Source organism: Dendrobates tinctorius, unplaced genomic scaffold (assembly GCF_039654945.1).
Source record: "Dendrobates tinctorius isolate UK_male_01 unplaced genomic scaffold, ASM3965494v1 ptg000194l, whole genome shotgun sequence".
NCBI classification, from domain to species: domain Eukaryota; kingdom Metazoa; phylum Chordata; class Amphibia; order Anura; family Dendrobatidae; genus Dendrobates; species Dendrobates tinctorius.
The window spans coordinates 360,569-384,860 of NW_027361861.1; the positions used below are offsets into that span (position 1 = coordinate 360,569).

General features: G+C 49.5%; 1 protein-coding gene across 1 annotated transcript in view; it reads left to right on the forward strand.

The window, feature by feature from the left end:
- The window catches only part of CDAN1 (codanin 1), a 177,906-nt gene that overhangs the window by 91,644 nt on the left and 61,970 nt on the right, over positions 1–24,292 (forward strand). Inside the window, exons 12-14 of the mRNA XM_073552672.1 lie at positions 6,707–6,821; positions 7,389–7,532; positions 11,985–12,151. Coding sequence (XP_073408773.1) covers positions 6,707–6,821; positions 7,389–7,532; positions 11,985–12,151 — 426 coding nt within the window. The remainder of the gene's footprint in view (positions 1–6,706; positions 6,822–7,388; positions 7,533–11,984; positions 12,152–24,292) is intronic.

Genomic DNA, 24,292 nt, shown 5'->3' on the forward strand with positions numbered 1-24,292 from the left:
GATGCGCTGCGCAAAAAACGCTAATGTGAAACTAGTCTAAGCTGCATCTGCCCTCAGATTAAAGCTTAACCCCTTCCCGACACATTCCCTGCAGCTGCAGACAGACTCTACCGTTAACCCTTTCAAGAGCGCTATGTCTCAATCTAAGGAGGCTAAACGGGCTGCTAAAAAGCACACTGCGTTTTTTACCGTGTGTACCACTTGTAAGTCTGCCTTACCCAGTGCACAGACTAATCTGTTATGCACGTACTGCGACCTGGCCTGCGCCCTGGCCTGCGCTCCAACGCCCCTCGCCGCTGCTGCTGACGGGCTTCCTGCGTTTAGTACCCCTGAGTGAGCTGCGTCCCTGTCACGGTCTGTGGAGTCTCTGACCCAGGCTATATTCTCCCTCCGGGAGGACTCTTGAGTCGGAGAGCATCCTTACCTCCCGAGGGGGGGCTCTGGCGGCGGCCGGGAACCGTCCACCAGCAGGGGCCGTACTCGCTCAAGGGATGGGCATGTCTCTAGAAAGCGGACCCATGACGCGTCCTGTTCCTGCTTCAGCATTAGCGACTCCTGTCTCTTGCTCTTCCTCTCCTGAGGTTTACAGCGAGCACGACTCTGAATTAGAATCTGACACGTCAGTTCCTCAGAATCCCACAACTGATCAAGAGTCCCTTGATTCTCTTATAGAATCATTCAACAGGATTCTGAAGTTGGATGAGGAAAACATTCCCACTCCAGCACATCCTATCTCATTTAAGAAAACCAGGCGTGTGCGCAGGTTATTTACCAGCCATCCGGAGTTTAAGGAAATTGTCCAGAAACATAGGGATCGTCCACATATGCCCACATATGCGGTTCACAGGGCAAAAGTCTACTCAGGCTAAATAGCCTTTTGATCCAGACCTAATGAAGGATTGGTTACAATCCCCTCCGGTGGACCACCCTGCATCGCGTCTTGCTTCTAAGACGAACGGATAGGAGCCTCAGTCAGAAACCCCTCCGATCGTCAAATTGACTACCTTGCCCGTTCAGTTTTTGAAGCTTCAGGAGCAGCGCTTTTTCCATCTTTCGCGGCTATTTGGGTCGCTTGGACAGAGGTCTTGATTAATTCCTTCCAGGGCACCAATCTTCCTCCGGAGGCAACCACTGTTACCAGGCAGATAATTCACGCGGCGGACTTTGTAGTAGACGCCTCTTTGCCTCCAATTGCGCTGCTCAAATTGCCGCTAATGCGATCTCCATTAGAAGAGCCCGATGGCTCCGCGACTGGCGGGCAGATGCCACATCTAAAAGATCGTTGACTTTTCTCTCCTTTCAAACGGGTCGTCTTTTTGGAGAGAAACTGGACCAGCTCTTTTCTGATACTAATGGGGGAAAAAGTAAATTCCTTCCTCAACAAAAGGCTGTTCGGCCGTTTCGCAACCAACAGCCGACGCGTTTTCGATCTTTTCGCAACAGTTCCGGTTGGTCCTTCTCTACCTTCTTTTCCGGATCAGGTCGGTCCCCGCGTGGAGACAGGAGGCATCCAGGTCTCATACAGACCTAACCGCTCTTGGAAACCCAGGCCTAGGGCTTCTGGATCTAGGGGAGCCAGATCTCATAGATCTACCCAATGACTTATTGCGGTATCCGGCGGACACCGACAAAGTAGGCGGCAGCCTATTTTCCTTCAGCCACACTTGGCTCGCGGTCGTCCATGACACGTGGGTCAGGGAGCTGGTGTCCTCCGGATACAAGAGTTTTTTTTCTCCCCCTCCAACTCGCTTTTTCCTCTCCCCCCAAGGGAAAGACTCTGCTAAGGGACAGAGTCATTCCGGTACCTCATCACAAAAGGTTCACGGGATTTTATTCCAACCTTTTTGTGGTCCCAAAAAAGGACGGGACGATGCAACCCATTCTGGATCTCAAACTGTTAAATCAGTTTGTCAAGGTACGGCGATTCTCTCCGATCAGTTGTCGCTTCCATGGAAAAAGAGTTCCTAGCATCCATCGACATCAAGGATGCTTACTTTCACATTCTGATCTGCCCGTCTCACCAGCAGTTCCTCCGTTTTGCAATTCACGAGGAGCACTTCCAGTTCGTTGCCTTACCCTTCGGACTCGCCACCGTCCCCAGGGTCTTTACCAGGGTCATGGCGGCTGTCATGGTCATTCTCCAGGGAGTATTGGTGTTTCCGTATCTGGACAACCTGCTCACCAAGGGTCCGTCCCTTCCAGCCTGCAAGGAATCCGTGGATATAACAATAAATACACTTTCTCGCCAGGGGTGGAAGATAGAAAAGTCTTACTCAAAACTGGCTCAGCGGATTTCCTTTTTAGGAATGATCTTGGACACTTCCCGCGGGTTGGTCATTCTCCCTCCAGAAAAGACCCAAGCCTTACAACAGGCAGCGCGGACTCTTTCCCGTCCAGTTTCTCACTCCATTCGTTTCAGCATGAGAGTTCTCGGAAAGATGGTGGCTGCGATGGAAGCAGTTCCATTTGCACAGTTCCAACTCCGTCCCTTACAACATGCGTTGCTGTTAGCTTGGGACAAGAACCTGCTCTCCCTGGACCGTCGGATCCTTCTGTCCCTGCCGGTCAGGCAAGCCCTCAGGTGGTGGACACTGAGGTCCTCCCTGAATCAAGGGAGGTCTTTTCTCCCAGTAAGATGGTTGATAGTAACCACCGACGCAAGCCTTCTCGGCTGGGGTGCGGTCTTTCGTCACCACACGGCACAGGGTCGTTGGTCAACCTGAGAGTCACGTCTCCCCATCAACATTTTGGGTATACGAGCAATCAGATTAGCTCTACGGAGTTTCCACCATCTCCTCGTGGGTCACCCCATCAGGATCCAATCCAACAACGCCACGGCTGTAGAGTATGTATATCAACCGCCAGGGAGGTACCCGGAGCAGGATGGCCATGCATGGAGTGAGTCACATCCTCCATTGGGCCGAGACCAACCATTCGCCCATCTCAGCAATCCACATCCCGGGCGTAGAAAATTGGGTGGCAGATTTTCTCAGTCGCCAAGGCATTGCCTCGGGAGAGTGGTCTCTTCATCTGGAAGTCTTTCAGCAGATTTGCCGTCGTTGGGGGACTCCGGATGTGGATCTCATGGCCTCAAGACAACAAGGTTCCTCGGTTCATTGCCGGATCGCGCAATCCATGCGCCATCGGAGCAGACGCTCTAGTTCTGCCATGGCACTGGTTCCGGCTCCCGTACATCTCCCCCGCGCCCCCCCCCCCCCTTTTCCCTTGCTTCCGAGGGTTATCAAAAAGATCAGAGTGGAGGGAGTACCAGTGATCCTAGTTGCGCCAGTTTGGCCGTGCCGAGCATGGTATGTAGAACTGATACAACTGGTCGCCGACGTCCCCTGGCGACTTCCAGATCGCATGGATCTACTCTCACAGGTCCGGATTTACCACCAGAACTCCGAGGCCCTGTCTTTGACGGCGTGGCAGTTGAATCCTGGATTTTTTCACAGGCTGGGTTCTCTCACGACGTGATTTCCACCATGATTAGTGCTAGGAAACCTGTGTCCATGCACATCTATCACCGCACCTGGAAAGCCTTCTTTTAGTGGTGCAAGGATCATGGTCGATCCCCTCTGGTGTTCTCCTTTCTGGCCATATTGGAATTCCTTTAATCCGGATTAAAGTGAGGACTCGCGCTTAGTTTGCTCAAGGGCCAAATTTCAGCCTTGTCAGTGCTTTTCCAACGCAAAATTACCACCAAACTTCAGGACAAGACATTCATTCAGGGAGTCTCCCAAATAGCGCCTCCTTATAGAAGGCCATTGGAATCATGGGACCTTAATCTGGTTCTCGGGGCCTTACAATAGGCTCCTTTCGAACCGCTGCAGGACGTGTCACTGTCCGATCTCTCTTGGAAGGTGGTCTTTCTTGTGGCAATTACGTCAATTAGACGAGTTTCGGAATTGGCGGCCCTGTCCTGCCGTTCTCCGTTCTTGAATTTTCATCAGGACAAGGCAGTTCTCAGGACGTCCCTGTCTTTCCTACCCAAGGTCGTCTCCTCTTTCCATCTCAACGAGGAAATCGTTTTGCCTTCCTTTTGTCCGGCGCCAGTCCATCGCATTGAGAAGGCCCTCCACACCCTGAATGTGGTTAGGGCTCTGAGATGGTACATCTTGCGGACAGCTCCCTTCCGCAAGTCAGATGTCCTGTTCATACTTCCTGAGGGGAATAGGAAGGGTCTAGCCGCTTCAAAAGCAACGCTAGCCAGGTGGATTCACTTGGCGATTCAGGAATCCTACCGTGTCAGGAACGTGCCTGTCCCAGCAGGGATTAAGGCGCACTCTACCAGTCAGTGGGCGCCTCTTGGGCCATTCGGCACCAGACCTTGGCAGAACAGGTCTGCAAGGCTGCTACTTGGTCCAGTCTGCATACTTTTACCAAACATTACCAAATTCATTCTCAGACCTCTGCGGATGGAGCTTGGAGCTCTCGGCAGACGCATCCTGCAATCGGCAGTACCTCAGTGTTGACTCAGTGGTACATGGGGTATTAGCAGATGTATGCTCCCCAACCAGGGACTGCTTTAGGACGTCCCACTGTCTGTGTCCCCCAATGAGGCGTAGGAGAAATAGGGATTTTTGTGTACTCACCGTAAAATCCTTTTCTCCGAGCCATTCATTGGGGGACACAGCACCCACCCTGTTTAGCTTACTGGCTCATTGTAGCATTCTTAGGTTGTGACATAGTTATCGTTATTGTTGACTGTTTAAGCTCCTACTGCTTTTTTCACTGAACTGGTGAAATCTCATCCAGCAAGAGGGTGTATAATGCAGGGGAGGAGTTTTTTTTCTGGTTTACTTAGTGTCCTCCTTGTGGCAAGCAGCATAATACCCACGGTCTCTGTGTCCCCCAATGAATGGCTCGGAGAAAAGGATTTTACGGTGAGTACACAAAAATCCCTATTTTTTTATTTTCACGCCCGGCGTTATAAACTTCTGTGAAGCACTTGGGGGTTCTTAGTGCTCACCACACATCTAGATAAGTTCCTTGGGGGGTCTAGTTTCCAAAATGGGGTCTTTTGTTTGGGGTTTCCACAGTTTAGGCACATCAGAGGCTCTCCAAAGGCAACATGACATCCGCAGACCATTCCATCAGAGTCTGCATTCCAAAACGTCACTACTTCCCTTCCGAGCCCCGACGTGTGCCCATACAGTAGTTTTCTCCCACATATGAGGTATCAGCGTACTCAGGACAAATTGGACAATAACTTTTGGGGTTCAGTTTCTTCTATCACCTTTGGCAAAATAAAAAAATATTGGGGACTAAAAGATCATGTTTGTGGAAAAAATGTTTGTTTGTTTTTTGACGCCCGGGCTTATAAACTTTTGTGAAGCCCTTGGGGGTTCAAAGTGCTCACCACACATCTAGATAAGTTCCTTGTGGGGTCTAGTTTCCAAAATGGTGTCATTTATGGGGGGTTTCCTATGTTTTGGCACATGAGGGGCTCCCAAACGCGACATGGCGTCCGATCTCCATTCCAGCCAAAAAAGTCAAATGGCGCTGCTTCCCTTCCCAGCTCTGCCATGCGCCCAAGTAGTGGTTTACCCCCACATATGGGGTATCAGCGTACTCAGGACAAATTGCACAATGACTTTTGGGGTCCTGTTACCCTTGGGAAAATAAAGATTGGGGGTGAAAAGATCATTTTTGTGGAAAAAATATTTTTCAATTGTACGGCTGTACGTTATAAACTTCTGTGAAGCCCTTGTGGGTTCAAAGTTCTCACCACATATCTAGATAAGTTCCTTGGGGGGTCTAGTTTCCAAAATGGGCTCACTTGTTGGGGGTTTCCACTGTTTAGGCACATCAGGGGCTCTCCAAACGTGACATGGCGTCCAATCTGAATTCCAGCCAATTTTGTATTGAAAAAGTCAAACGGCACTCCTTCCCTTCTGAGCTGTGCCATGCGCCGAAACAGTGGTTCCCCCCACATATCAGGTATCCGCGTACTCAGGACAAATTGCACAATAACGTTTGCAGTCCAATTTCTCCTGTTACCCTTGGTAATATAAAAAAAATTGGACCTGAAGTAATTTTTTTGTGAAAAAAAGTTAAACGTTCATTTTTTTTTTTTTTTTTTTAAACATTCAAAAAATTCCTGTGAAGCACCTGAAGGGTTAATAAACTTTAATGTGGTTTTGAGCACCTTGAGGGGTGCAGTTTTTAGAATGGTGTCACTTTTGGGTATTTTCTATCATATAGACCCCTCAAAGTGACTTTAAATGTTATGTGGTCCGTAAAAATAATAAGGTGTTGCAAAAATGAGAAATCGCTGGTCAGCTTTTAACCCTTATAACTTCCTAACAAAAAAAATGTTGGTTACAAAATTGTGCTGATGTAACGTAAACATATGGGAACTGTTACGTAAGTTTTTTGTGTGCCATATCTCTGTGATTTAAGGGCATATAAATTCAAAGTTGGAAAATTGCGAAATTTTCGCCAAATTTCCGTTTTTTTCACAAATAAATGCAAGTTATATCAATGAAATTTTACCACTAACATGAACTACAATATGTCACGAGAAAACAATGTCAGAATCACTGGGATCCATGGAAGCGTTTCAGAGTTATTACCTCATATAGGGACAGTGGTCAGAATTGTAAAAATTGACCCGGTCATGAACGTGCAAACCACCCTTGGGGGTAAAGGGGTTAATGTCAGATATCACTATTTTGACCAGTATTTATTTTTGCTGATGCAGCTTCCACTTTAATCAGCACCTAATGGATATTTTATGCCAAGAAATACAAGAGCTGGATGCCATTTCCATCGTGGGACATGAGACAACCGATGAGGAGTCTGATATGGAAGAGCAGGTAACGATTCTAGTCTCCATTTTATTTCCAGGGTTGCTGTGAGTGAAAGCAGAATTTGAATGGTTAAGCACCAGTGATTGGTGTTTACTCCGGTCGCTGCTGTTACAGACAAATCCTGCCTGTACAATACAGCATATTTGCTGCGTGTAGAGCTGGACTCCTCTCCTAAACCCCTCCACAAGTGGTGGATCCCTGTGCGGATAAATGGTTACCTCCATTTGCATTAAGAGGTTAGGTTGCACATGGGATTAAAGCAGTTTCTCTCTTCCTGTGTCTCGCTGTCTTTCACGTTCCCTTATTTGCGCAAAGGGATAGATGAAACCCCTGAAAAAAAGAAAATTTCTGGCTTAACTTAGTCTAATATACCCGTGCAGCTGCATAAGGAAGTATTGTGTTATTTTTTATCTTTTTTATGTTAATATATACTTTCAAGTTATATTACGTTAAAGCCAGTATTGTTGTATTATATTTGTTTATCAGATGTTAAAAAGGTAAGCTTGTTCACAGGCAGAATTCTTAATGTTGTAGTCTATTTAGAACAGTTCATTAACAACTGGTTTATTTTAGGATGATAAAGTACGGTTTGCTTCAAATCTGCTGACGCTTCGGCTTCTGGCAAAGTTTCTTGGGTTTGTGACCTTCTTACCCTACAGAACCACAGAGTCACTTTCTTGTGAATTACAGGAGTCTGCAGTTTCCTTGCGGAATCAGGTAATATACGTGAAGCCTGGATCTCTTGCTGTGATCTTGTTCCTGTGGGCAATGCTGACATTTTAAAATCATTGGCACAGAATTATTTCTAATGTCTTGGTTAGAAAACTAGACCATGCAGAATAAAAAAATAAAAAGAGGATTCTCACAGTGGCACGTTCATTAATAATGAACTGACCAAATTGCTTAAAAAGAATTTTTGATAAGAAGTGGTTAAAAGTGTTGTATAAAAACAAATGCTAATTCATTTTTAACCAATTTACCTTATGTTAAACCAGTCCTACCAGTGAGAGCGCTTTTGTTTCCTATTTGTCATATGACTAGACCAGACAGACAGAAGTTGTGGAAAATGTAACACTAGCTCTCACTGTTTCTTGCACCTCAGTAGCTATACCAGATACTTTTTATTTACTTGTTACCTCTTTGTTGATTTACTGTACACAAACTCTCTGGCAAAATGTTAGAGCAAGAGTGCACATTTTTCGGTATGTTGCTTTTCTAGTTGCTGCCTTAGGGTATGTGCACACGTTGCAGTTTCTCCCGTGGATTTTTCCGCACAAAAAACGCACCTCTGATGCGGTTTTTCAGTGCGGTTTTGTATGCGTTTTTGTAAGCTAAATAAAGATATGTTATTTAACAAAAAAAGTAATGTCATTTCTGTCCAGCTTCCTCATTTACATTGGTCCAACCCACACTCCATTACACACACGGAGGGATACACGGAGGGAAGGATGGATGGATGGATATATCTATCCATCCTTCTATCTATCCTATCTATAGATATAGCCATAGATAAATCTACAGATTTAGTCATAGATATATCTATAGATATGTAGCCATATAAAAAAGAAAATGGCGTGGGCTCCTGCGCAATTCTCTGCGCCAGAGGGGGAGAGACGACGGCCGGGTCCCCCTATATTTTATAGCCAGAAAGGCTACGCAGACAGCTTGCGGGCTGATATTCATAGCCGAGGAAGGGGCCATGGATATTGTGCGGCCCCCCCTCCCGGCTTCAAATACCAGCCCGAGGCCGCCCCAGAAATGGCGCATCTATAAGATGCGCCAATTCTGGCACTTAGCCCCTCTCTTCCCACTCCCGTGTAGCGGTGGGATATGGGGTAATGAGGGGTTAATGTCACCTTGCTATTGGAAGGTGACATTAAGCCCAGTTAATAATGGAGAGGCGTCAATAAGACACCGATCCATTATTAAGCTTTTTAAAGGGTTAATAAAAAACCACACATAAGAAAAAAAGTCGATTAATGAAATAAGACACGACAAAGTTTTCATATTTTTATTGCACGCTCAGATCCAAGTGACGCCCTCGTCTCCTAGAAAAAAAACGAAAAATAATAAACCAACCGTATACTCCCTGTCAGACGCAGTCCAATTAATAACGAGGGTCCCACGACGATCTCCCCTATAGAACAGTGACATCAGGTGATGTCACTGCTCTGTAGGGCCTTCCAGTGATGAACTGACAGGAGACAATGGCTCCTGCAGTCCATCACTGAGGTTATCTGAGTTCAAAGTCTCACTTTACAGCACTGCTGCGTGAGGGTTAGGGTTACGGGACCTCTTTCCCGGCGGAGGGATACCTCTGCCTGTCATTTCAGTGCTGGAGCTCCTGGAGAGTGGTCGCATGAGCTGATGCGGCTATTCTCTATGTGAGATCGTCGTGGGACCCTCGTTATTATTTGGACTACAGCGGAGAGGGGAGTATAGGTTGCTTTATTATTTTATCTTTATTACAGGAGATCGAGGGCTTCGGGGAATTAAGTGTATATGGTGAGTATGTACTCTGTTATGTGTTGTATGTTATATGTACGTTCTGTATGTAATGTGTGTTTTTTTTTTTTTTTTTACATGCAACACATTAGCCGGATGATGGGACTCCTACTGTCCCATCATTGGCTGTGTCACTCACTGACAGTGTAGCAGGCATCGCCCGATGGGACTTGTAGTCCCATCGGACGATGCCTGCATATATATATATATATATATATATATATATATATATATATATATATACACATACACATATATATATATATATATATATGCGCACACATACGGTACAGACCAAAGTTTGAACACACCTTCTCATTCAAAGAGTTTTCTTTATTTTCATGACTGTGAAAATTGTAGATTAACTCTGAAGGCATCAAAACTATGAATTAACACATGTGGAATTATATAATTAACAAAAAAGTGTGAAACAACTGAAAATATGTCTTATATTCTAGGTTCTTCAAAGTAGCCACCTTTGGCTTTGATTACTGCTTTGCACACTCTTGGCATTCTCTTGATGAGCTTCAAGAGGTAGTCACCGGAAATGGTTTTCACTTCACAGGTGTGCCCTGTCAGGTTTAATAAGTGGGATTTCTTACCTTATAAATGGGGTTGGGACCTTCAGTTGTGTTGTGCAGAAGTCTGGTGGATACACAGCTGATATTCCTACTGAAGTAAAGAAAAATGAGTGGCCATCATTACTTTAAGAAATGAAGGTCAGTCAGTCCGAAAAATTGGGGAAACTTTGAGACTGTCCCCAAGTGCAGTGGCAAAAACCAGCAAGCGCTACAAAGAAAATGGCTCACATGAGGACCGCCCCAGGAAAGGAAGCCAAAGAGTCACCTCTGCTGCGGAGGATAAGTTCATCTGAGTCACCAGCCTCAGAAATCGCAGGTTAACAGCAGCTCAGATTAGAGACCAGGTCAATGCCACCCAGAGTTCTAGCAGCAGACATCTCTACAACAACTGTTAAGAGGAGACTTTGTGCAGCAGGCCTTCATGGTAAAATAGCTGCTAGGAAACCACTGCTAAGGACAGGCAACAAGCAGAAGAGACTTGTTTGAGCTACAGAACACAAGGAATGGACATTAGACCAGTGGAAATCTGTGCTTTGGTCTGATAAGTCCAAATTTGAGATCTTTGGTTCCAACCACCGTGTCTTTGTGCGACGCAGAAAAGGTGAACGGATGGACTCTACATGCCTGGTTCCCACCGTGAAGCATGGAGGAGGAGGTGTGATGGTGTGGGGGGGCTTTGCTGGTGACACTGTTGGGGGATTTATTCAAAATTGAAGGCATACTGAACCAGCATGGCTACAACAGCATCTTGCAGCTGCATGCTATTCCATCCGGTTTGCGTTTAATTGGACCATCATTTATTTGTCAACAGGACAATGACCCCAAACACACCTCCAGGCTGTGTAAGGGCTATTTGACCAAGAAGGAGAGCTACGCCTGATGACCTGGCCTCCACAGTCACCAGACCTGAACCCAGTCGAGATGGTTTGGGGTGAGCTGGACCGCAGAGTGAAGGCAAAAGGGCCAACAAGTGCTAAGCATCTCTGGGAACTCCTACAACACTGTTGGAAGACCATTTCCGGTGACTACCTCTTGAAGCTCATCAACAGAATTCCAAGAGTGTGTAAAGCAGTGATCAAAGCAAAAGGTGGCTACTTTGAAGAACCTTGAATATAAGACATAATTTCAGTTGTTTCACACTTTTTTGTTATATAATTCCACATGTGTTAATTCATAGTTTTGATGCCTTCAGAGTGAATCTACAATTTTCATAGTCATGAAAATAAAGGAAACTCTTTGAATGAGGTGTGTCCAAACTTTTGGTCTGTACTGTACACACACACACGCGCGCGCGCGCGCACACCCTGCAGAGGCCCGATCACCCCCGGACAGCCCGATGAGACCCGCAGACCCCCGGACAGCCCCCGCACACACCCCCGGACAGCCCGATGAGACCCGATGACCGCACAGGCCCCACACAAGCCCCCCCCCGACAGCCCGATGACCGCACAGGCCCCGCACACACCCCCTGATAGCCCGATGATTCCCGCACACACACACATGTGTCCAGTCACCGCCAACACACAGTCACCGCCCCCACGCTTCCCCCCACCTCCCTATCTGCAGCGTTTCATCCACAGCAAAACCGCAGATCTTTTTGAGACCTGTGGCTTTGCTGCGGATCAATGCAAGTCAATGGGTGCAGAAACGCTGCAGAACTGCACAAAGAAGTGACATGCTGCGGAAATGAACCCGCAGCTAATCAGCGCGGATTTTTCCGCAGCATGTGCACATCATTTTTCAAATTCCATTGACTTTAATCGTACTGTACAACGCAGCAGAATCTGCTGCGTATCCGCAGGGCCAAAAAGCTGTGGATCCGCCGCATAATCCGCAACGTGTGCACATACCCTTAGTGAATAACACTGGGTCACCGTATGTACTCTTATTTGAAACTGAGCCAGAATAGACTGCCGTTAGCTTAATGAATTTCCCCGATACTTATTTTTTAATGAATGAAGGACTTTTGTTTTTGTTGTACTCCGTTTCTTCTGCCTTTCAGTCACCCCCATATTTCACATTTTTCCTTAATCTTCAGTTTGTATTTCATGTTGACTATCTGACCTTGTTTTGACCTTTCCAGACCATGCCAATATTGGATGTGTTACAGTTGCTCCGACGCTCCATTCAGGACCATCGTACAGTTCTGACAGTTCCTTGGACAGCAGAATATCTATCATTGGTGGATTGTGTGGCCCCATACCTTGATTATTATAAAAAGGTGTTCTGCCTTTTACTCTATATATACAGGTAAGAAGAAGAGTGGTGTCACTTTTGACCATAATAAACAATTTTTCCATTCCAAATCGATAAGTCTGCAGTCACTCTGTCTGACTGCAGCCTTGTGAATGCTGACTGTGCGTTGCGAGGATTCGCTGGTTTCTGACCTGGGTCTAGCAGGGGTGTATGCATATGCCTACTCATAGCCAGATCCTGGCCAGTGGATGCAGCCTTGCTCTCCATACACTTGTATGGAGCGGTTGTCACTAGTCGGGGTTTGGCTTCGCTCAATACAATTGTAAGGATGAGGCCAAGCCCACTAGACAGGATCTGACCGGGAGTATATATGACGCATACATAACCTCCGGTCTCTGCTTAGAAACCGTTGAATCCACGCAGCGCACAGTGTGCGTGCGCTGGGGGAATTCATAAGTCTGCAGTCACACAGTGATTGCAGACTTATAGATTTGGACCCAAAACCCCTTTAAAGACTTGTTCAAATTCCTATTGTGGCCTAACAGCTTTTTTTGCACCAAAAACGTTATAATTTTTCTTTATCGCTTCATTGGGGGACACAGATAACCATGTGTGTATGCTGCTGTCGCTAGGAGGTGCTGACACTAGGCAAAAAGGAAATAAATAGCTTCTCCCCAGCAGTATACACAGACCGATAAGCACTAAGCAACTCAGTCTAAGCTTAGTTTCTGTAGGAGGCGGACCTGGACCTGATCCTAGAATCGCAGTTTTTTCCTTTTCAGGTATCCTGTTGTGTTTTATTAATATTTTTCATTTGTCTTTCAGGTTCTCCATCTTCAGGTTAACAGGGTGTAAAGTCTCACCCTGCTTTCTCACACTTATGTGACTGAAAGAGCAGTGTGGGGTCACCCACATCGCCCACAGGACCTTATCCCCTGTCACCTTCACGGGTGCTTCAGGGTGATTTTCCGGTGGCCGGTCCTTTGCCTTATTCCTCTCACCCCCTCGGAGAGTGCTGAGAAGAGACGGTGGTCCCCAGAGGTGGCCTCCCCCCTTCTTGTAAGGGGTTGATGCCGTCTTCTGCACCGTCCGGAGATGGTGCGGGAAGGAGGATGCCTGTTTTCCAGAGACCCTCTACCATCTGATGGCTCCTGGTGCGATCATCATTGGTGAAGAGGACCCTGCACATCCCTCTGTGGCTGGTATGTTTGTCCCGCCCAGCAGCACGCAGGCTATTCTATTGGAGGACACACTGGCTCTGCAGCTCCAGCAGGACTCACTTCTGAATTTAGCACACTTTTTTCAGGCCCGCCATTTTCTCCCGTTAACGGAGCTCCCCACTGTGACACGCCTCCCTGATGGTCCTCCAATCAGAGAGGCATCTTCCTCCTGTTCGGCCAGTGCGTCAAGTGTATCAGTTCTCTGCTTTTTTACCGTTCGTTTTTTTCCCGGCCACGCCCCCCCACTCTGCGCGCATAGTTCATCTGCCTGTCGGATCCCCCATCTTCCCAGCTGGGACACGGCCCCCCGGCGACAAGCCTATCACAAGGGCTTTTTCCTTGTCGGCCGGTCAGCAGATCATCTTAACTGGCCAAGCCCCCCGGCGCGTCGGCAATCGCAGTCAGTCTTTCGTTCTTTCTCCCTGCAGCTTGGCTACATCCGCATCGTGCTGGCTCAGTGTGGTCTAACGCCATCTTAGATGCTGTGCTTTTGTGGCGTACACCTGTCAAAAACGTCTACCTGCTTCTCCGGTCTGGTCCTCCTGTACAGGCAGCTCACACACTGCGGACATCTGCGAGGGGGATGCTGATATCCATCGGTCTTCGGCTGCATTGTCGCTGGCATCGGGTAGGCTCTGCCTTCTCGCCTTCCCAGACTCTTTTCCCATTATATAGCACTCTTCAGCAGTATCACCAGACCCAACTTATGCCCAACTCCGCAGGGGCTTCTTGTCCTCCCTCTAAGCCCACTTTCATTTATTACACCTGCGCCTGCTTTAAGAGAAAGTGGTTCTCAGGTCAGCCATCCCCCCTCTGCCCATCCTGCAATCCATCCACCATGTCTGCCCCACAGGAGCACTCTAATGCCTGGGATGAGAGCACACTCCTCCCTCCGGAGTGGACTGTTGCCATGTCTGTGTATCGGACCTGACAAAAATATTGCAGTCTTTTGTCCAGGCTCTGGAACGCCTTCTGAATTTATCTGCCTCCACTAGTGCTCAGAACCCCTCCCAGGGTGATTCGCACTCACCTGACCATGACATTTGCAAAGACAGATAGGGAAAATAGTCTAGGAAGCGGACTCTCCCTAGCTCCCCATCCAGTTCCCCGGACCCCTCTACACCTTCCAGGATGCCCTCCTCTCCCCATTCCCCCTCCTCGGAAGACAAGTTTGGGTCAGAAGTGGATTCCCAGTCCGGGTCCGACTCTGATTCGGACCAGACTTCCAAGATACAAGACATGGTTGATAGCCTTATTTCTTTATCGCCTTATTGGGGGACACAGATGACCATGGGTGTATGCTGCTGCTGCTAGGAGGCTGACACTATGCAAAACAAGAAACTTAGCTCCTCCCCGGCAGTATACACCCACCGACAGGCACCAAGCACCTCAGTTTGTGCTTAGTGTCTGTAGGAGGCGGACCGGGATCTCCCCAGATCCGCATTTAATCCTTTTCTTTTCAGGTTTTTGTTGTTTTTTTAATGATTTCCCCTTTCTTTTTCAGATACAGCTCAGGAAACGGGATGTGAGTTCATCCTGCTTTTCCTATTAATGCGGCTGAGCGAGCAATGTGGTATCGCCCACATCGCAACTCTCAGGCCCGCAGGCAGGACCTTCCCCTATCACCCTCGAGTACTAGGGGCCATGGATGGACGGTCCTAGCCGATTCCCCTCCTCACCCCTCTCCCAGGACAGGGCTGAGAGGAAGACGGCGGTCGCCAGCGGTGACTTTTCCCCTGACACGGGGATTGGAGCCGTCTTCTGCACCATACGGCGGTGCGGGTACTGAGGATCACCTCTCCCAGCGACCTGCGTTCTATCACGGGCCCCTGTGGTCAGCCTCTTCAGGGACATCAGGTATGTTTTTCTGAATGTTCCCTACAGCCCTGCGCTCACATGCCAGTCTAGGACAGCAGAGTACCTCTCCTCCTTTTGAATTTCCCGCCCCTTGAACCAGCGCTCTGACAGGCACGCGTCCCTCTTGTCGCGGGGGGGGGGCGCTTCCTCCGTCAGCGCTCCCTCCATCAGCGCTCCCTGTCCTCATCAGCTACAGGGAGGGAGCGCTTTCAAGCCCGGGCGCGCCGTCGCTAGTGAAAGTGAGGGAGCACTTTCACTTTCATTTTCAAAAGTTCCTCCCTCTCCCTGCGCGCGCTTTCCCCGCGCGCTTTTTCAGCCTATCTCAGGGCTGCTTTCTCTTCAGCCCTGTCACTGTCTTTGGCCGTCCCCCTCCCCTCTGGGGTCTCAGCCAATCGCGCCGTGCGGTGGCTTAGCCCCGCCCACCGCCAGCGTTTCTTCCTGGATTGCCGATCTTCCTCCTCCTCTCCGGACCTCGCCTTGGGGACACATCGCTTCTGATCCTCGGTAGGCTAGACGCTGACTATCCCTGGCACCTAACTTAGCTCTCCCCCCCCCCCCCCCGCAGTTTCCTCAGGCTGTGTTTTTTCTGCCACTGAGACTTATGCACAACCCCGCAAGGGCCTTCTGCTCCAGACCCACCGCTACTCACTACGCCTGCGCGCGCTGTAAAAAGGAGTGGGCTTCGGGTCAGTCGTCTCCCCTCTGCCTCTCCTGCAGCCCTTCCACCATGTCTGCCCCTCAGGAGCACTCCGAACCCCGGGCGGAGACCACCCCACCCCCGGAGTGGGCCGTGGCGATGTCCCAGTCAGTTTCTGAGCTGACAAAGGTGTCTCAATCGCTGGTCCAGGTCTTAGAGCGGTTACCTCAGTTATCTGCTGTCACCTGTGCACCGACCGCCTCGCATGGTGAGTCGCCAGCACCGGACCGTGGCCCTCAGACGGACAGACCAAGTCGGGGCTCTAGGAAGCGGGTCCTGTCTGGCTCTTCCTCCGGTTCGCCGGGTCCCTCTGCTTCTCTCAGGCTACGCTCCTCGTCCCCCTCATCGTCAGACGAGGATTCACTATCTGGATCAGACTCAGAGGCGGACGACATAGCTAGAACTCGGGAGATGGTAGATAGTCTCATATTGGCTATATACCAAACACTCAAGATTAAGGAGGATAAGGCCCCCCCTCAGGAATGCTCCGTTTCCCTTAAGAAGGCAAGGCCTCCATCTCGAACCTTCCCTAATAAGGATTTCGACACTTCCTTAGCCAACCACTGGCAACATCCTGAGAAACGTTTCTCAGGCCGCAAGTACTTAGATGTACTTTATCCCTTTGATGCGGAGCTAGTCACGAAATGGACCAAAGCTCCCGAGGTAGATCCACCAGTTTCTCGTATTTCCTCTAAGACGGTCCTTTCCCTTCCGGACGGAGCTTCTCTCAAGGACCCATCAGACAGGCAAATAGAGTCGTTGGCTAAGTCTATCTTTGAGGCATCTGGTGCATCCCTATGCCCTATCTTCGCTTCCGCTTGGGTGGCGAAAGCCATTTCGGCTTGGGCAAAAATTCTGCTCAGGGGCGTTTCAGCGGCAGCTCCTCAAGACGAGCTGGCAGATTTAGCAGACCAAATTAATCACGCAGGCAAGTACCTTCTGGCCGCCTCCTTGGACGCGGCAGGGTGCGTTGCTAGAGCTAACAGCAACATTGTGGCAATACGCCGCATTCTTTGGTTGAAGTCTTGGAATGCGGATACTACCTCTAAGAAGTCACTCACCAACCTGGCATTTCACGGCACTAGGCTCTTTGGCGCCAAGCTGGATCAGTTAATCTCGGATGCCACGGGTGGAAAGAGCACTTCCCTTCCTCAGTCCCGTCCTAAGAGGTTCTTTAACAAGAGGGATTCTCGGCCTTTTAGGTCCTTTCGCCCCTTCTCTCCCACAGACGGTTCATCCCAGCAGGACCGTAACACTGCTTCCAATGACCGGAGAAAGCCATCGTATAAGCCAGCCCCTCGCTGGAGATCCAGGGGTCAGCCTTCCAGGTCCTCAGGCGCTCGATCTGGAAGGTTTTCATCTAAGTGACGGGTCACCCCCACCTGGAAAGCTTTCCAGGGTGGGAGGCAGACTTTCCTTTTTCAAGGACGCGTGGCTATCTGTTGTCGACGACGCTTGGGTCAGGGAAATCATCACGTCCAGATACAAAATCGAGTTTTCTTCCCTCCCAAACAGTCGTTTCTGTCTGTCCCGATCCCCAAAACAGCGATCACAGGTTCCAGGGTTCCTTCAGGCCGTCTCCTCTCTCCTTTCCGCCGGGATCATCGTTCCCGTTCCTACAAACGAGTGGTTTTTAGGGTTCTACTCGAATCTCTTTGTAGTACCAAAAAAGGACGGCTCACTTCACCCAATTTTGGACCTCAAACGGCTCAATCGCCACGTGAAGATCCGCCATTTCAAGATGGAGTCTCTGCGTTCGGTAATAGCCTCAATGGAGCCCGGAGAGTTTCTCTGCTCGGTGGATATACAGGATGCCTACCTCCACATCCCCATTTCTCGCCGTCATCAGAGATACCTCCGCTTTGCAACTCAGAACAACCATTATCAGTTCGCGGCCCTTCCCTTCGGCCTAGCCTCCGCCCCTCGTGTCTTCACGAAGGTGATGGCAACAGTCATGGCCATCCTTCGATCCAGAGGGATCCTTATCATCCCTTACCTGGACGATCTTCTAATCAAGGGCTCGTCCCGACAAGACTGTCTTCACAGCCTTCACATAACCTTGGATGCCCTCGGACGCCTGGGATGGATAGTCAACAAGGACAAGTCCACTCTGTGCCCTACCCAGCAACTGACCTTTTTGGGCATGGAGTTCGATACGAATCTGGCCTGAGTGTTCTTACCGAGGGACAAGTTTTCAACCCTTTGCAAGGGGATCCAGTCCCTTTGGCGCTCGAGGGTCATGTCCCTTCGGTCCTGCATGAGAGTCCTGGGGAGGATGGTGGCCTCTATGGAAGCAGTGCCATTTGCACAATTCCACTCTCGCCCTCTCCAGCTGTTCCTCCTGTCAGTCTGGGACAAGACCTCGTTTTCTCTGGATCGCCCCATTCTTCTTCCGCTCAGTCAAACAATCGCTAACTTGGTGGACATTGTCGACGTCATTTCTCCGCGGAAGATCCTTTCTCCCGCCTCGGTGGCAGGTCATCACCACCGATGCCAGTCTCCTAGGATGGGGGGGCGGTCTACTGTCAGAGAACGGCCCAAGGGCGTTGGAACGCCCAGGAGACTCTTCTGCCCATCAACCTTCTGGAGATCAGGGCAATCTTCCTCGCTCTCCTTCGTTGGCGGCGTCTTCTAGTAGGCAAGCCGGTCCGCATTCAGTCAGACAACGCCACGGCCGTGGCGTACATAAACCACCAGGGCGGTACTCGCAGCAGGCAGGTGATGTCGGAAGTGGCAAAGATACTTCGTTGGGCAGAGCGTCACGTGCCGGCGATTTCCGCCGTTCACATTCCAGGGGTGGAAAACTGGGCAGCCGACTTCTTGAGTCGCCAAGGGCTAGCGTCAGGCGAATGGTCCCTTCATCCCACAGTCTTCAGTCAGATATGCCAGCGCTGGGGCATCCCGGACGTCGATCTCATGGCCTCTCGGATGAACAACAAGGTTCCTCACTTTGTAGCCAGGTCCATGGATCCATTATCCGTCGGTTACGACGCCCTAGTAATCCCGTGGTCCCAGTTCCACCTACCTTACCTGTTCCCTCCGCTTGCCCTAATCCCAAGAGTGGTCAAAAAGATAAAGTCAGAGGGCATCCCGGTCATCTTAGTGGCTCCAGACTGGCCGAGACAACCTTGGTACGCGGAGCTGGTGATCATGCTCACGGCCGTCCACTGGAGTCTTCCAGACCGTCCAGATCTTCTCTCGCAAGGCCCCCTTTACCACCAGAGTTCTCAATCTCTCAGTTTAACGGCATGGCCGTTGAGGCCGCGATTCTGAAGGAATCAGGGTTTTCCAACCGGGTCATTCAGACCTTGATTAAGGCTCGGAAGCCTGCTTCTTCCCGCATTTACCATAGGTACTGGAAGGCCTTTTTTCCGCTGGTGTGACGAAAACGATGTTTTTCCACTATCGTTCTCAATTCCTTCCATTCTTGGTTTCCTCCAATCCGGCTTGGATGCGGGCCTATCCCTCAGTACTCTCAAAGGCCAGGTATCTGCCCTAGCAATCCTCTTCCAGACGGATCTGGCTTCCTTACCGCAAGTGAAGACCTTTCTCCAAGGAGTCGCCCATGTGGCTCCTCCTCATCGTTCTTCGATAGATCCATGGGATCTCAATCTTGTTCTTGGCGCTCTCCAGAAGGCGTCGTTCGAGCCGATTCAGGACATCCCTCTGTCTTTTCTTTCATGGAAGGTGGCTTTTCTGATCGCCATTACTTCCATCAGGAGAGTTTCTGAGCTGGCGGCTTTATCCTGTCGTTCTCCTTACCTTATCCTCCACCAAGATAAGGTTGTTCTCAGGCCAGTTCCTTCTTTCCTTCCGAAAGTGGTATCCCCCTTTCACATTAACGAAGATATCGTCCTTCCATCATTTTGTCCTGCGCCTGCTCATCCTCTGGAAAAGTCGCTCCACAAACTGGATGTAGTGAGAGCCTTGCGTGTTTACCTTGCCAGGACCGCTTCCTTTCGCCAATCTGATTCCTTGTTGGTCATTTCTGAGGGTGCCGGAAAGGTCTTCCGGCCTCCAAGTCCACAATTGCTCGTTGGATTCGGTCTACCATCCTGGAAGCCTATCGTCTTCAGGAGAAACGGCCTCCTCCGGGGGTGAAAGCCCACTCCACCCGAGCTGTAGGGGCTTCTTGGGCTGTGCGACACCAGGCTTCGGCCTTACAACTTTGCAGAGCCGCGACCTGGTCATCTTTGCACACCTTCGCGAGGTTCTACAGGGTTCATACCCAGGCCTCGTCTGATGCAGCTCTTGGTAGGAAGGTGCTGCAGGCGGCGGTGGCGCATCGACTGACCTAAGCCCTTCCTTATTTCGTTCCTTTATTGCTGTTCCCACCCTCGGGACTGCTTTGGAACGTCCCATGGTCATCTGTGTCCCCCAATAAGGCGATAAAGAAAGAGGGATTTTGGGTTCTTACCGTAAAATCTCTTTCTTGGAGCCTTCATTGGGGGACACAGCACCCGCCCTGTTTAATTAGTACCGTGTTGGGTCTGAGAGTCCCTTGTTGAGTTGGTACATATGTTTATGGTTTTGGTTGCTTCTCCTACTGCTTTTTTCACCAACTGAGGTGCTTGGTGCCTGTCGGTGGGTGTATACTGCCGGGGAGGAGCTAAGTTTCTTGTTTTGCATAGTGTCAGCCGCCTCGCAGCAGCAGCATACACCCATGGTCATCTGTGTCCCCCAATGAAGGCTCCAAGAAAGAGATTTTACGGTAAGAACCCAAAATCCCTCTTTTGGCTATTACCCAAACCCTTAAACTATTAGAGGACGAGGTTCCCGCTCAAGAACACTGTTTCCTTTAAACGGGTAAAACATTCTCCCCGGACTTTTCCCAATCATAAAGAGTTTGAGGCGACCATGGCCAAACACTGGGAGCACCCTGAAAAGCGTTTCCCTGGAAGGAAATAGATATCTTGTATCCCTTTAGCCCAGACTTTACTGGTAAATGGGCAGAATCTCCCAAGGTGGACCCCCCCCCCCCCAGTCTCTTGCCTGACCTCAGACAGTTGTGTCTCTCCCAGATAGTGCGTCTCCCATTTTTCCAGGCTATTGCATAGAAAAGGAGACAGAAAAAGCTCAAATAAGGTCTTATCCACGTTACAAGTAGAAATAAAAACAAGAAATTTGCTCACTTGGTTAGGATGAGAAAAAGCATATAATCTGGCGGCTGCTGCAGATCCACAGGTCCTTAACGACAAGAAGAAATCACGCATTCAGGGGAATTTGTAGTTCTATTCTGCGCTGCCGCAAGAAAGTATTCCAGGAGAGAGATATCAAAGATTCACAGTGGTTTATTCAACGCGTTTCGGAGGTCTCATGCCCCCTTCGTCAGGAAATACCACACAGTATGTCCGGGCATCACACGTATATATAGTAAAGACAGGATGCTAGGATTAAAAAAAACGAGCGCCAACAGATCAGATGACACCGTGTCAAAGTTCATAGTCATCACAGGGTTAACAGTTCAAATGGATTATAACACAGAGAAATGTATAATAAAACAATTAAGTGGTGACATTAATAGTGCTTTACATTTTTAGGATACAAATCCAGATTGCAGCATTCAAAAAGGGAAAATAAAGAGTGAAAAAAGCCGACTTTCACTGAGAGGACAAGAACTCACAATAAAATGAACATTCAATCGTGAAAGCAGATGCCTTACACCTGGACTCGTTTTTTGTATCCTAGCGTCCTGTCTTTACTATATATACGTGTGATGCCTGTACATACTTTGTGGTATTTCCTGAGGATGGGGACATGAGACCCCCGAAACGCATTGAATAAACCACTGTGAATCTTTGATATCTCTCTCCTGGAATACTTTCGTGCGGCAGCGCGGAATATAACTACAAATTCCCCTTAATGCATGATTTTACCAAGGTGGGAGGCTGCCTTCTGTTCAGGGGACACATGGTTGTCAGTGGTCAGCGACGCTTGGGTCAGGGAGACAGTCACGTCCGGTTACAAGATCGGCTTTTCTTCCACTCCAGGAAGACATTTCTTTCTCTCTAGCCCGTCAAAGCTTCCCTGTCCTGTCAAGCTCCAGGGGTTCTTCAGGCGGTCTCTTCCCTTCTACACTCAGGTGTTATCGTGCCCGTTCCTCAGAACGAGCGGTTTTCTGGGTTTTACTCCAATCTATTCATAGTCCCGAAAAAAGACGGGTCCATCTGTCTGATCTTGGAACTCAAGCTGTTGAACCACCACGTTCGGATCCGCCACTTCAGGATGGAGTCCTTCCTTACGTTCGGTGATCGCATCCATGGAACCAGTAGAGTTTCTTTGTTCTGTAGACATACAGGATGTCTCCACATTCCTGTTTGTGTGCAGCACCAGAGATTCCTCCGGTTCGCAATCCAAAAGGATCATTATCAGTTTACGACCCTTCCTTTCGGACTGGCGTCTGCCCCCAGGGTGTTTATGAAGGTCATGGCAGCAGTCATGGCCATCCTTCGCTCCAAGGGGATTCTCATATAATCCCTTACCTGGACGATCTCCTGATCAAAGCACCGTCCCGCCGCGACTGCGACCAGTGTCTTCAGATCACTCTGGCCCGTCTCGGCTGGATAGTCAACAAAGAAAAATCCTCCCTGATTCCAGCTCAGCGCCTGATGTTTCTGGGTATGGAATTCGATATGACCCAGGCCCGTGTCTTCCTTCTGGAGGAAAAGTTTGCGTGTCTCCGCCAGGGAATTCGCTCTCTAAGGCAACTATTCCCTCTCCCCTTACGGTCTTGCATGAGGGTACTGGGGAAGATGGTTGCTGCCATGGAGGCCGTGCCTTATGCCCAGTTCTACACCCGTCCTCTTCAGCTGGCTTTCTTGTCTGCTTGGGACAAGAAAACAGTCTCCCGGGACCGACTGGTTCTTCTGCGTCTCAAAGTGAGGCAATCTCTGATTTGGTGGACGCTATCCGCTTCTCTCCTGCGCGTCAGGTCCTTTCTCCCTCTATGGTGGCAGGTCATCACCACCGACACCAGTCTCCTTGGTTGGGGAGCGGTCTTCCATCTACACAGCGCAAAGTCGCTGGAACTCTCAGGAAGCCATTCTCCCCATCAGATTCCTGGAGATAAGGGCAATCTTTCTTGCCCTTCTCCGCTGGCAGCCTCTCTTCGCAGGCAAACCGGTCCGCATTCAGTCAGACAACACCACGGCCATGGCGTACATAAACCACCTAAGCAGGACTCGCAGCAGACAGGTCGTGTCGGAGGTGACAAAGATTCTGCGATGGGCGTCGATCTCATGGCGTTCCGGGCGAACCACAAGGTTCCTCTGTTCGTAGCCAGGGCCCGGGAACCTGAGGGCCATCCCGTGGTCCCAGTTTCAGCTGCCTTATCTTTTTCCGCCTCTCCCCTTTATTCTGACAGTCGTAAAAAAGATAAAGGCAGAAGTTCCCGTTCTTCTGATTTCTCCAGACTGGCTGAGACGGGCCTGGCGGAGCTGGTGAACATGCTCGCGGACGTTACCTGGAAGCTTCCAGACTGTCCAGATCTTCTCTCGCAAGGCCCCCTCTTCCACCTGAATTCTCAGTCTCTGAGTTTAAGGGCATGACGACTGTTGAGGCCGCAGTCCTGAAGTAGGCCCATTTCTCTACCAGGGTCATCCAGACCATGGTTAAGGCGAGGAAACCAGCATCCTCACGCATCTACCACAGATGTTGGAATGCCTTCTTCTGATGGTGTGAGTACAGTTTGTTTCCAATGTCCTTTTCCATCCTTGGCTTTCTTCAAGCAGGCCTTGACTCACATCTCTCGCTCAGTACCCTTAAGGGTCAGGTATCCTTTCTGGAAGAGGACTGACAGAGTAATCTGGCTTTCCTTTCTAAAGTGAAGACTTTCATTCAGGGGGTCGCCAACCTGGCACCACTTTACCATCCTCTGGTAGATCCATGGGATCTCAATCTCGTTCTCGACGTTCTTCAGTATACCCCCCTTGAGCCCATCCAGGATTTCTCGTTCTCTCTCCTTGGAAAGTGGCCTTCCTAATCTCCATTACGTCTATCATGAGGGTTTCCGAGCTAGCAGCACTGTCGTGTTGTTCCCCTTTCCTGATCCTGCACCAGAACAAGGTAGTTCTCCGACGTGTTCCTACCTTTCTCCCCACGGTGGTTTCTGCCTTTCACATCAATGAAGACATCGTCCTTCCTTCTCTATGTCCTTCTCCAGTTCATCCCCTGGAAAAGTCCCTCCATAAGCTGGATTTGGTCAGAGCTATTCAAGTCTACCTTTCTAGGACTGCTTCTTTCCGTCAGTCCGATTCCCTGCTTGTCATCTCTGAAGGTCGTTGAAAGGGGCTCTCAGCTTCTGAATCCACGATTGTCCGTTGGATTCGTTTGGCGATATTGGAAGCATACCGCATTCATGGCAAACGGCCTCCTCCCGGAGTGAAGGCTCACTCCACCCGGTCTGTGAGAGCTTCCTGGGTT